The sequence below is a fragment of the Lytechinus variegatus genome, chromosome 1 (assembly GCF_018143015.1).
Source record: "Lytechinus variegatus isolate NC3 chromosome 1, Lvar_3.0, whole genome shotgun sequence".
NCBI classification, from domain to species: Eukaryota; Metazoa; Echinodermata; class Echinoidea; order Temnopleuroida; family Toxopneustidae; genus Lytechinus; species Lytechinus variegatus.
Window position 1 is genome coordinate 28,626,828 of NC_054740.1, and position 13,400 is coordinate 28,640,227.

Here is a 13,400-nt window from a genome sequence, read left to right on the forward strand (position 1 = left end):
AAATTAAAATCGGTCAACAAATAAAGGAGAAGCATTTTATGTGAATTTTTAAAAATATGCATAAATTACAAAATGTAGCATAAAAATTGTTCTGGTCAAAATTTCAAAATTCTGTGTAGAAGATGGTGAACCTCATGAAGCTCTACCAGATGGAACCAAAAAATTCAAAATCGGTCAACAAATAAAGAAGAAGAAGCATTTTATGTGAATTTTAAAAAATATGCATAAATTTCGCCTAAATTAGCATAAGAAATTTTCTACTGAAAATTTCAAAAATCTGTGTAGAAGTTTGGTGAACCTCATAAAGTTCTACAAGATGGAAGAAGAAAAAAAGTAAAAATCGGTCAACAATTGAAGAAGAAAAAGCATTTTATGTGAAATTTTAAAAATATGAATAAATTAATTTCAAATAAATTAGCATAAAAATTGTTCTAGTCAAAATTTCAAAATTCTGTGTACAAGATTGGTGAACCTCATGAAGCTCTACCAGATGGAAAAAAAAAAAAAATCGGTCAACAAATAAAGGAGAAGCATTTTATGTGAATTTTTAAAAATATGCATAAATTACAAAATGTAGCATAAAAATTGTTCTGGTCAAAATTTCAAAATTCTGTGTAGAAGATGGTGAACCTCATGAAGCTCTACCAGATGGAACCAAAAAATTCAAAATCGGTCAACAAATAAAGAAGAAGCATTTTATGTGAATTTTTAAAAATATGCATAAATTTCACATAAATTAGCATAAAAATTGTTCTGGTCAAAATTTCAAAATTCTGTGTAGAAGTTGGTGAACCTCATGAAGCTCTACCAGATGGAAGCAAAAAATCAAAATCGGTCAACAAATAAAGAAGAAGTAGCATTTTTTGTTAATTTTGAAAAATGCGCATAAATTAGCATAGAATGAATTTCAAAATTCTGTGTAGAAGTTTTGAATGCCCCACCTAGTGCTATCATATAAAGCAAACAGAATTGAAATGGTGAAGTAGTAGCATTTTGAAATTGTGGACGGAAGACAGACGACGGACGCCACGGCATAAGCTCATCTTGCCCTTCAAGCCGGATGAGCTAAAAAGTGGAAGCTATTGCAGGGTTTCAAACTGATGACTACATTTTGGTTGGAATTTTTTTCTCACAGTTTCAATCTTTTTTTTAATTTGTACTATGCTACTCAGTGTACACAAAATGTTATTTGGTCAGGGGTGTAAGAGCAATATTGGAAAAAATCTAGATGAAATAAAAGGAGTGCGCGAAGCGCACAACACGAGCGCTAGGTTGTGGAAGCACTGTGGTGTAGCGGTTCTGACTCTCGCCTTGTAATCAGAGGGTCGTGTGTTCGAATCCCACCATGGCCTAGCCTTCTATGGCAAGGCGTCAATCCACACTTTGCCACTCTCACCCGGGTGCTAATTGGGTACCAGTAGGAAACAACCAACCACGTGGTTGGTTTAGCGAGTGTGCGCCTAACAGGCTGCTTGAAATGCTATGAATCCAGTGACCGGGTAATAATAATTGTGAAGCGCTTTGAGCAGTTGTAGATTGATAAAGCGCTATATAAATGCCAATTATTATTATCACAAGGCTCCACACTAACCCATTTTTTCTACTGGTCCAACCTATTCATGTCGGACCAGTAGATACCCAGTTTTTCAGATTTTTACTGGTCCGAACCTAAAATCTACTGGTCCCCAAAATAAAGAAAACATTAAAAAAAGGCGCAAGTTTATTTGTCTAGCCTTCCGTTCCCCCCCCCCCCCCGCAATGAAATGAAGGAATGAAGGACAAAAAGAAAGCAAGACAGAAACGAAGAAGGAAAGAAAGAAAGAAAGAAAGAAAGAAAGAAAGGAAGGATAAGGAAGGAAAAGAAAGAAAGAATAAGAGAAAGGAATGAAGGAAGGAAAGGGAGGAAAAGAAAGAAAGAATAAAAAGGAAGGAAGTAAAAAAAGAAAGGTTAAGAAAGGATAGATGTGAAGGAAGGAAAAAAGAAAGAACTAAAGAAGGAAAGGAAGGAAGGAATAAGAAGGAACAAAAATAAGAAAGAAAGAAAGAAAGAAAGGAAAAAAGGAAAAAAGAAATGAAGGAAAGAAATGAAGCAAGCAATACAGAAAGAAAGAACAAATCCGGAAAGTAGTAAAGGAAAGAAAGAAGAAGCAATAAAACAAGAAAGGGTTTAAGGAGAGATGGAAAGAAGGACAAAGAAAGAGGAAGGAAGGATTGAAAGAAGGAATTAAGGAAGAAATAAAGGAAAGGTAAAATGATAGATAGAAGGAAAGAAATAAATCAAGGAAGGAAGGGAAAGAAGGAAAGACGCAAGCAACATAAAAAAAGAAAAGGCAAAATAATAGATGAAAGGAAGAAAAAAAGAAAGACTGAGAGACAAAGAAGAAATAAAAAAAGGTAAATAAATGATTGGTGGAAGGAAGAAAGAAACAAAGAAAGTAATGAAGAATGAAGGAAAGAAAAGGGTAAAAGGAAGGAAAGAAAGGTAGAAGAGATGAATATAGGATGGATGGACTCAAGAATTAAAGAAAGAAAAATATCAAAAAGAAAGAAAGGAAGGAAGAAAGGAAGAAGGAGAGAAGGAAGAAAGGAAGGAAGGAAGGAAGGAAGGAAGGAAGGAAGGAAGGAAAGAAAGAAAGAAAGAAAGAAAGAAAGAAAGAAAGAAAGAAAGAAAGAAAGAAAGAAAGAAAGAAAGAAAGAAAAAAAGAAATAGAGAAAAAAAAATTTTTAAAGGATAGAAAGAATGAAAGAACGAATTAAAGAAAAAAAAGGGAAAATAAAAAAGACAGTAACCAAAAAAATTAGGGAAGAAACACTTGAAAGATTGAAAAGAAAGAAGGAAAGAAAGATAGGAAGAAAACAGAGGAAGAAAGCTAAAACTATCATCATGAATAATTTATCAATTTCTTTTTGGCTCAATTAAAATAGCTACGAAAGAAAGTCAGAAACCAAGTGTATCAACACACACAGAAATGCATTTGTGGGGCTAACTTGTATTCAGACGATATCACCCGAAACCCGATCTGTTTGAACAAAACAGAAGTGAAAATTTATCCTTTTACTGCTTACATATGACAGAGTTACTCCAATTTTTAGGAAATATGGACATTATAAGAGCCTTTCATGAGTATGAACCGCGAATTTTGACAGTTCTGTGAGAGATTTCTGCCAGAGTTTAGCCAAGCTTCGTTCGCGCAGCCAGTAAAGAATTTACCACGTGAGTTGTGTGGCTGGCTAGCTACATATGTACACTGCACTGTACTGTATCTGCTCTAGTAGCAATTACGTGCGATTCATTCTGTGTGTGAATGACAGAATTTATCGGGGGGAATGGTTTGCAGTGAATTTGACCATTTCTGGAAAAGTTATTGGCCCAACAATGGTTTCTATTACTGGTCATGTCGGACCCTTAAAATCTTGCTATTTTTGGAAAAATTACTGGCCCGACAATGATATTTTTTACTGGTCATGTCGGACCAGTAAATCTTCCTATTTCTGAAAATCTACCGGCCCGACAGCGATTTTTACCGGTCCGGGACCGTCGCTAGTGTCGAGCCCTGATAATCATTATTAAGTCCAAACAGAGCAGGGTCCAAAAAATATTTTTTTCAAACAAGAAAAATAGAGAATAAGAACATGTATCTATTCCATTCCCTACATGTACATGGACAACATTGTACAGTGTATATGTTGTCCTTTATAAGAGATTTCTTTTGCGCAACTAACCTTTAATGTTGAAGACATCCACTAAGATAGATGGCACACCAGGATGGATGTCCTACAAATTCAACACAAACACAGGTAAGTGAGAGATGGACATAGTTAACCCAAAAATTTTGCATGCACATTCTTTACCACATTAACTACAAGCAAGTATAAAAAAGAAATTTTGAAATTATAAATTTAAAAAAAAATTATTTTCATTCTTTTTTTTTGCAGGGGGTACCAAAGTAGATTCATATATCAAGTTCTTATATATTAGCTTTATTCTCACAAACATGAGTAGGTATCTGAGTCCAAGGCCTAATTAAATAAAGTATGAAGCACAAGCAGAATTTTTTTGTATATGCCATGAAATTTAGAGCTGAAAGTTACACAATTTAAACAATACATAGGTGTAATTATGATCATGATTTCTATCTAAATTTCAGAAATTCGTAATATTCTGATATAAAAACGGCTCATTTAATACACATTTTTTTAAATAACTAAACAATTGATGCAAGCCCAAAGGGCAATCTGATTTTGTTACATCACAATCTTTAAACGGACATTTTAAAGAGGTTTTGAAATAAAGAACACTATGTTCTATTAAAACAAAAAAAAGCCAGCACAAGCGCAAGCTGGCTTTTATTTTAATAAAAATGAAACATTCTAAGGCGCGATAGCTCAATTGGTAGAGAGGGGGTTTCGGATTCCAATGACCTGGGTTTGATTCCTACTTGGTGCGGTAGTGCCCTTTGGTTAGGCATTTAAATCCTCATTAAAAGTCCCTCGGAGAGGACCTTAAACCGTCACCCCTCTGGTTGGTCGCTTACAAGCATTCATGCTTTCTTAGCAAATGAGGTTACTGTGAGTTGAAAATTTCGAATTAAAAACGGAGCATTTTTTTAAACATGTTTTAATGGCAGAAAAGAATGCATAGCTCACGAAACAAAAATGTCAGCGTAAAGCGCGAGCTAAAATTGGGAGAGACTAAGAGCTGAAAAATTGATATTCTCTGCAAATTTATTCAATGGATGGGTATTTAACTGAACAATGCGATCGTGAGGGCAAGATAAAAATTTTAGATTTTCTAACTTGACAAGTTAACACAGTTTAAAAAAAAAAAAAAAAAAAAAAAAAAAATGCCAGCACGAAGCCATGTTGAAAATTTATTCAGCATTTTTTTGTAATCCTGAGTAGAGTGCCTATCCAGCAAATCTAAAATAGAATAAAGTTATTCTGAAAACGGTATATTTTCAGCCCCATGTAATAATCCTTTCGGGCACTACACATGACCTTAGACAGCGGAGGGGGCAGAGGTAGTTGCGGCCAGAAATTTTGTATCTCATTTTAAGTACACTGTACATGTATGTACTTTATGTTTATAATGTACAGTACATCAATTTCACATTCAAAATGCCATCCGATAAATTATGCATGTCCCCTTTTGGATAAGATACAATGATATATCTCCCATCTTATCTGAAAATTCTTTAATATTTGTGACATCATATTGATATATATTCAATAGACAAACGCATTTAAATCGAAAACTTAAGTTGTAAAAAAACACTTTGAATTATTGATAGTTTTCACAAATTTTTATTTCGAGTAAAGCACGGTATCATGTTTCATGGTGCCATACATGTATATGTGTGTGAGAAGTTCCAATTTGAAATGCATATTGATTAATAGACTTATAATTTGAAATTCAAAAAAAGAATTATGGTACATCAAAGGTTTTTAAAAATTCTAACATATTCCGTCAAAATATCAAAATGTGTGATTTTCAACATTCTTTCAGATTTTACGCTACAAATGATACTTTCAAGCAAAAGTGCACTTGGCATCCACCCGTACATTATTCCTCAGTATTTCCACCAGACTTTAAGCTGGGATGCAAAGAATTGACAAATTTTGCTATCCAAAGTTTTTTTTGACTACTTCGGATTTACAATTTGGGTTTAAGAAATATTCATCGTACATTTGCAATGTTGGAAACCATTTCATATTATAATTCTTGTAAAAGTAATGTATATGTTGCTGTGCTTGATGCATCTAAGGCTTTTGATAGTGTTAACTATGGTAAATTATTTAGGTTGTTAATGAAAAGAAAAATGTTTCCTCTGATTCTTAGATTTTTAATTAATCATTACACAAATCAGGCACTACAGGTAAAGTGGGGAAGTCAAAAGTCTACTAAGTTTTCTGTAAGTAACGGAGTAAAACAAGGAGGAGTATTATCTCCAACTCTGTTTTCTGTTTATGTGAATGACCTTCTTGTAAAACTTGAAGAAGGAATTGGTTGTAGAATTGGTAATTATTTTGCAGGATGCTTAGAATATGCTGATGATATCACTCTTATGTCACTGACAAAGATATGTTTACAAACCATGATAAAAATATGTGAGAACTTTGCCACAGATTTTGATATTACTTTCAATGGATCTAAAAGTCAATTTCTTGTCTTTACAACTGGTGGCGACAACAATTCAAGGGAATATTCTGTTGTTATTAATGATACTAATGTGTCAAATGTCAATAGTGGGGTTCACCTAGGTCACCATATTTCAACTATTGACAAGAATAGCTTGGTTTCATCAGCTACTGCTAAAGTCTGGAAAAGTTTCAATATTCTCAGATCTGATTTTGGTCATATTAAATCATCAGTGCAGTGTTTATTATTCAAACAATATTGTTGAAGTTTCTATGGAGCATGCTTGTGGCAATTAAGAAGTAAAGCTGTATTGAACATATGCACCTGTTCGAGGAAAATTCTGAGAAACGTTTGGAGAATAAATAATATGGCTGATTGTGATCTGGTAGCTTTACTGTCTGATTGTCAACCTCTTGAGAATGCTTTAAGATATAGATTTCAAAAGTTTAATAACATAACTGTGAAGACTGGTTCGGGATTCATAAGAATGGTTTTGAAATATGCCAAAAAGAACCCTTTTTCAACTTTTTGTGATAATTTAAAGGACAAGTCCATCCCAACAAAAACTTGATTTGAATAAAAAGAGAAAAATTCAACAAGCATACATGTACCACTGAACATTTCATCAAAATCGGATGTAAAATAAGAAAGTTATGGCATATTAAAGTTTCGCTTATTTTCAACAAAATAGTTATATGAACAAGCCAGTTACATGCAAAGGAGAGAGTTGATGACATCACTCACTCACTATTTCTTTTGTATTTTTATTATATGAAATATGAAATATTTTTATTTTCTCGTCATTGTCATGTGAAACGAAGTTTCATTCCTCCCTGAACACGTGGAATTCCATTATTTTAACTTTTTGTGCTTCAGGCAAGGAGGTCCTAATCGAAAAATTCGTAAAAATTGAAATATTGTATAATTCAAACAATAAAAAACAAAAGAAATAGTGAGTGAGTGACATCATCGACTCTCTCATTTGGATGTAACTGGCTCGTTCATATAACTATTTTGTTGAAAATAAGCGAAACTTTGAAATGTCCTAACTTTCTTATTTTACATCCGATTTTGATGAAATTTTCAGCATTGTGCTTGTCTGATTTTTCTCTATTGATTCAAATCAACATTTTTCTGAGGTGGACTTGACCTTTTCAATGAGGTGCAATATTTTCTCAGTGAATGTAATAAGAGTAAGGACTGTGATGTCCGGGCATGTAAAGAACTGGATGTGAATGTTCTGAAAGAACTTATAGCAGTAAGAGATCAGGGGCCGTATTCTGAAAATTGTCTTAAGAGAAATATTCTTGTATCTTTGGAGTTACAATAAAATCCGTATTCCGAAAATTGTCTTAACTTTTCTTGTAACTTTCACTGAGCGCGTATGATGTCAGAAATATGATAATGCGTAAATGTATAATTGGCGCATATTATGTCTGTGCGCAAGATAAAATATCGAGTTACAAGCTATTCCGAAAATTCTCTTACCTTTACGTTCTCTTAACTTCCTTGGAAAATACAATAAATTTTACAAGAGGTGGGGGGATATTGTAACTTATTGTTGCATGCGATATTTGCCAGTCTGCAATAATTATTTCTTGCTGCATCCCGCAAGAACATCATGTTTTACAAAAGGAGACATTCAAAAGACATTATAATGACGGATTGGTAGACTTTTCAGCAATTACAAATTGGTATTCGAGATGATGAATCTTTTCAGAGAAAATATATCTTTGAGAAGAGCCACATGTATTTTTAGCACAGAAGCGCGCAAGCATAAGGGTCGGGGGGCACAAGGAAATTACGCCTCATATCAACAATGCGCTTCATTATTTTTAAGAAGAGATGCTTCTATTGGTTGGCCTAAGCATATAACAAGCTTAATAATTGGTTGATGACAGAATATTGGGCATGTCAGAGATAAAATAGGGAACGTCCTTACAGAGATAAGACAATTTTCAGAATACCAATTTAACCCTATCTAGGCCGGGGGGGGGCCTCGGAGGCCCCCCCTTAACGAATCGTGCGATATTTTCGCCGTGCCAAATTTTTTTACCGCGCCGCTCGCTGACTTTTTACTTTTAAGTCTTGCGCAACTTTTGAGACCAATTTCGCGTCACACGGGTAAGTGGTTCGGAAATTACGCAACATTATGTAAGTGCATGTCAGACAAAAAATTGCTCAAAAACGTGATTTTATGTACAAAGTCAATGCAAATTGTGTTTTCAACCAGAATTCATAAATGTATGATTATTTTTAGTTTTTCTAGTCTAAATGTATTCATTTTATGCTTTTTATGATCACAGAAGAGTCCCCAACAAATTTCATTGAAAAAAACAAAGAAATACATAAGAAATTGCAAAAAAAAATAATACATAAGAAAATGATTTGATATCACAATTTTTTTCATGCACACTTGCTAAAGACACCACAAAGAGTTTCTATACCCAAAATTAGTACATTTGGAGCTTTATTTAGGGAGTTAGAGGAAAAAGTATGATTTCGCATACTGATTACGCATAAATTAGCATAATCACTTAATAGCGATTCGCATGAAATAAATTACCATACAATCTTGTAGATTATGTTCCAGGCAACCCGCGTGCCAATTTTCAGCGCGATCGCGCGGTCGACGGCTGAGATCTTAGGGGGGGCCTGGGAGGCCTCCCCCCCCCCCCCCGGCCATAGGAATTCCCAAAATACCCCGGCCTAGATAGGGTTAAGAGAATTTTAGCGCGCTGTTATCTTGCTGACTTACAAGAAAAGGTAAGAGAAAAGTTAAGACAATTTTCAGAATACCACCCCAGGAATGTATCTGTAACATGTTAACAAGGGAAGAAGTGGGTCAGTTGATTGAATTCCTATGTATTTCTTAGCTTCAATTCAATTTAATCTATCTTCTCTCCCTATATTTATATTAATTGTGATTTATTGTGTACAATTTGTTTTGTTTTGTTCTCTCTCTCTTTTATAGAAGTGCCGCATAAATATGTTACATGTATATTATTTGGCAAATAAAGATTATATATACATATATTAAAAACTTGTTTTAGTTTGTACTTATACATGTATTTATGTACATTATGTACAATATTTTTCAATTTTTCATTCAAAATGCACACATGGTAAAATACATGTACATATTGTCTCCTTTCCGAACATAAAATGAGATATCTTCCATTTTATTTGAAAATTCAATTAATACTTGTGGTATTAAGAGATTTACCATAAATTCGATGGATAAACGAATTTAAATCGATGAATTTAAGTTGTGTAAAATAACTTCAAAATATTGATAGTTTTCACAAACTTTTATTTTGAGGAGATCATGGTTTTATGTTTCACTGTGCCATATAATTTACATGTACATGGATGTGTGTGTAATATTCAAATTTGAAATGTATGTTTATGAGACTTAAAATTTGAAACTCCAAAAAATAAGAAGCGCATATCAAAGATAATCAAAATCTCTTACATATTCCGTCAAAATATCAAAATGCGTGATTTCGACATTCTTTCCGATGTTACGCTAAACATGACACTTTCACGCAAAAGTGCACTTTGCATCCGGCCGCACGCTATACATGTAACTGTGTATATAAGCAAGAATTTTAGCTGAGATGCCAAGCATTAGCAAGCATTAACAAATTTTGCCGTCCAAAGTATAAACAAAAATTGTTTTGGCCAGTCTACTACAAAATATGACCATGAGAATGCTGAAATCCACGAAGAACAAAATGATGAAATCAATCTTTGGTACTCTATACTTACCACAATGGCACTGAGTGTGGACACTGCAAGATCCTGCTTCAAGTTCCCTTTTATTGTCTGATCAATCAAGTCATGAAGACCAGCAACCAAAGCTAAAAGAAACAATGATTTCATAAACAAGCCTTTATTATTATAGCCTATAAAGGTACAGAAAGAAGGAAATACAATGCTCACAATGGCAGTATTAACTTTGAAGGCAGTTAAGAAGAAGAATTTCAAAAGAAAAATACACCTCAGATGACGTTTGACCTAGCCTCTTGTCAAGGCCCTGGCGGCTGCTTCCTCGGGCTAAGCGAGGGATATCATAATTCGTGAAGCGAATTCGGCATCTTGACATCTGAGCCGAATTTCACCGACTTTCTTTTTGTTTTTTATTGTTTTTACCAATATTCTGACCAAAAATTTGTTGGTGAAAATCATCCAATGAGAGCACGGGCTGCTATGACATCATATTGAATTTTCACGAGCTCATCTTGAAATTGCATCAGAGGAAAATGAAGACCCATGGATTCTTGGCAAAGAGTAATGACAAAATATCAAAGAGCATTGAAAATTACTCTAAAATGCTGAAGTTTACCCATCTAAGGATTTGCAAGTTGATGGAATCATAAAATCTGCACTGAATGAATGAGACGTGTTTGTAGATCTACCCACAGGATATGGAAAAAGTGTAATCTTTCATGCAATTCCATTTTGCGTCGATTATCTCCGCAGTGAGGGAATGCTGGAGTCGAGTTGTTCAGTTGGCGCTTCCCCTTGTGGAGCAGGCCGATCTCCCCGGAAGTTTTGGGACAGTGATGGGTCAGTTACGGTTAGTACTACATGTAGTAGTAGTACCACTACTTGCAGCATTCTGATGGTTATATTCCCTTTAGTGACCTGCAATGAAATGAATCCCCTGCAAAATAGTGGACTATTCCGAACCCGGTCAATTTAGTAGGTTATCGTTAAATATTTATGAGCTCATTTACATTCATTCGGAAGATGTGACTCATGAATATATAATTCAGCTACATGTAAGATGTCAAGAGGCCCTGGCTCGCTCGGCAAGCAGCCACCAGGGCCTCGACAAGAGGCTACATGCACCTTTGACCTTGACTTCAAACTTGTCATTCATTTCATATCCTTTGTGATTATATCTAAACCTTCACATAACAGTTCAATAAATTCAAAGAAATACTATAAAAATGACTAACAAAAAAATTCAATTCCTCTCCAAATTATTTGACATGAAATATAAATGAAATCTTATTGCTGATGTTGACCGAAATGCTTCAATTCAGGAAACTTTACCCCCCCCCCCCTTCTTTATAAAGGCATTAAATCAAATTGGGGAGGATTTCAGGGAATTTTTTTTCAAGTTACTGAAGACAATGATTTACTGAAAGATTGTAGGCTGCAAGATTCTGGAATAGCCTTTTTTTTCTTGCTTCAGATCACATTTACATTGGCCTACTGAATGCACAAAGAAATGCATTGAGCCTTATAATCAAAATAGGTTTTATACAGGAATTGTGTCTGTCTGATACAACCCTCCAGCTGGGGCCTGTAACACAAAGCATAGCAATGATCATACAACATTTTTCTACGATTGATTCCATTGACTACAATGTACAATCAATAGTGAAAATCAATGATCGGATTAATCGTAAACCTTTGTGTTATGGGATCCTGGTGAACTTCAAATCATCCCATCTATAGCTTAGTACCAGGCTTGGTCAAAGTGATCTCAAATATGAATATGAAGGAGACCTGTCTACCACATACTCCACCAAGATTGATCACAATAAGGCAAATTCTTTAAAAGTTCCATTAACAATGCCCCCCCCCCCCTCCCGAGGAAGTAAATAGACTGCACTCTGCAGAACTTGGGCAACAAGCTTGTATCCCAGAAAGGTGAAATATTTAAAAGGGCAAACAAAATCCCCAAAAATGCTGCCAACATATTAATCATGGTATAGCATGATCTTCCTTTTCTTAAGACAAGACACTTGATGCTGTTTCTGTGATCAAAGACAGATGTAAAATGAGGCAGTTATGCCATTTTGCATATTTTTAAGCTCTATAAACAAGTGAATAATGCAAATGAGAGAGCCGATGACGACTCAAATTGACTCCCCCCCCCCCCTGCATGTTGGTCTGAAATAGCCCAGTTAAGATAGGGTAAAGGGAAGAATCAAACCTCATTTCACACTATAAGAAAAAAAAACTTCATATTTGAATGCTTGTAAATTGAGTGGGTAAAGTCATCAGTTACATCATTTGCATACTTACTAGGTTAGACCAGGTTGTGCGTATACCGTATCTGTTTTGTGAAATCTGATATTTAAAAATTGGCAGCATTAAGATTATTTCTTTCCCTCTTTTTATTCATGCCGGCTTTAGTTAGGGTGGATTTCCCCTTTGAAAAAATCAAGAAAGTCATATACAATTTAAGACATCACTTACCCTGAACATTTCCTGTAATGATCCCATCATCAGACGCTTCTGATATCCTACTGCGGCAAAATTTTAAGCTAGGAGGGGAAAAAACAGAAGAAATTCGTAGCAATTAAAACAAGTGGAATGCCTCTGGCCGTCTCACCTGCATCACGCGATTCAACATAGCAGCAATGCTGACTTTGAAAACTACATGTACATGTATAACTCACACAAGATGTTCAGTGATACTTGGTTACTCCTATTTCCACGTTTTATGAACTAGACCAATACACTTACAGAGATAGGATGGTAATTCAACAAATACCCCCAATTCGGCAAAAATTCATTGACCTCACATGACCTTTGACCTTGATCATGTGACCTGAAACTTACATAGGATATTCAGTGATACATTATGTCCAAGTTTCAAAAGTCAGATCAATAAACTTGCAAAGTTATGATGGTACAATTCAACAGATACCCCCATTATGGCCAAATTTCATTGACCTTTGACCTTGGTCACGTGACCTAAAATGCGCAGAGGATGTTCAGTGATACTTGATTACTCTTATGTCCAAGTTTTATGAACTAGACCAACATACTTTCAAAGTTATGATGGTAATTCAACAAATACCCCCATTCGGCCAAAGTTTATTGACCCTAAATGACCTTTGACCTTGATCATGTGACCTGAAACTTGCACAGGGTGTTGAGTGATACTTGATTACTATTATGTCCAAGTTCCATGAATCAGATCCAAAAGCTTTCAAAGTTTTGATTGTAATTCAATAGATACCCCCAAATCGGCCAAAGTTCATTGACCCCAAATGACCTTTGACCTAGGTCATGTGACGTGAAACTCATGCAGGATGTTTGGTGATACTTGATCAACCTTATGTCCAAGTTTAATGACCTAGATCCATATATTTCCTAAGTTATGATGACATTTCAAAAACTTAACCTCAGGTTAAGATTTTGATGTTGATTCCCCCAACATGGTCTAAGTTCATTGACCCTAAATGACCTTTGACCTTGGTCATGTGACATGAAACTCTAATAGGATGTTCAG

At 34.8% G+C, this 13,400-nt stretch overlaps 1 protein-coding gene across 1 annotated transcript in view; it reads right to left on the bottom strand.

The window, feature by feature from the left end:
* The window catches only part of LOC121410538 (THO complex subunit 2-like), a gene marked incomplete at its 5' end in the record, with an annotated part of 92,847 nt that extends 80,413 nt beyond the window's left edge, over positions 1-12,434 (bottom strand). The window contains 3 exons of the mRNA XM_041602696.1: positions 3,724-3,775; positions 9,911-10,002; positions 12,359-12,434. Coding sequence (XP_041458630.1) covers positions 3,724-3,775; positions 9,911-10,002; positions 12,359-12,434 — 220 coding nt within the window. The remainder of the gene's footprint in view (positions 1-3,723; positions 3,776-9,910; positions 10,003-12,358) is intronic.
* Positions 12,435-13,400: the final 966 nt, after the last annotated feature.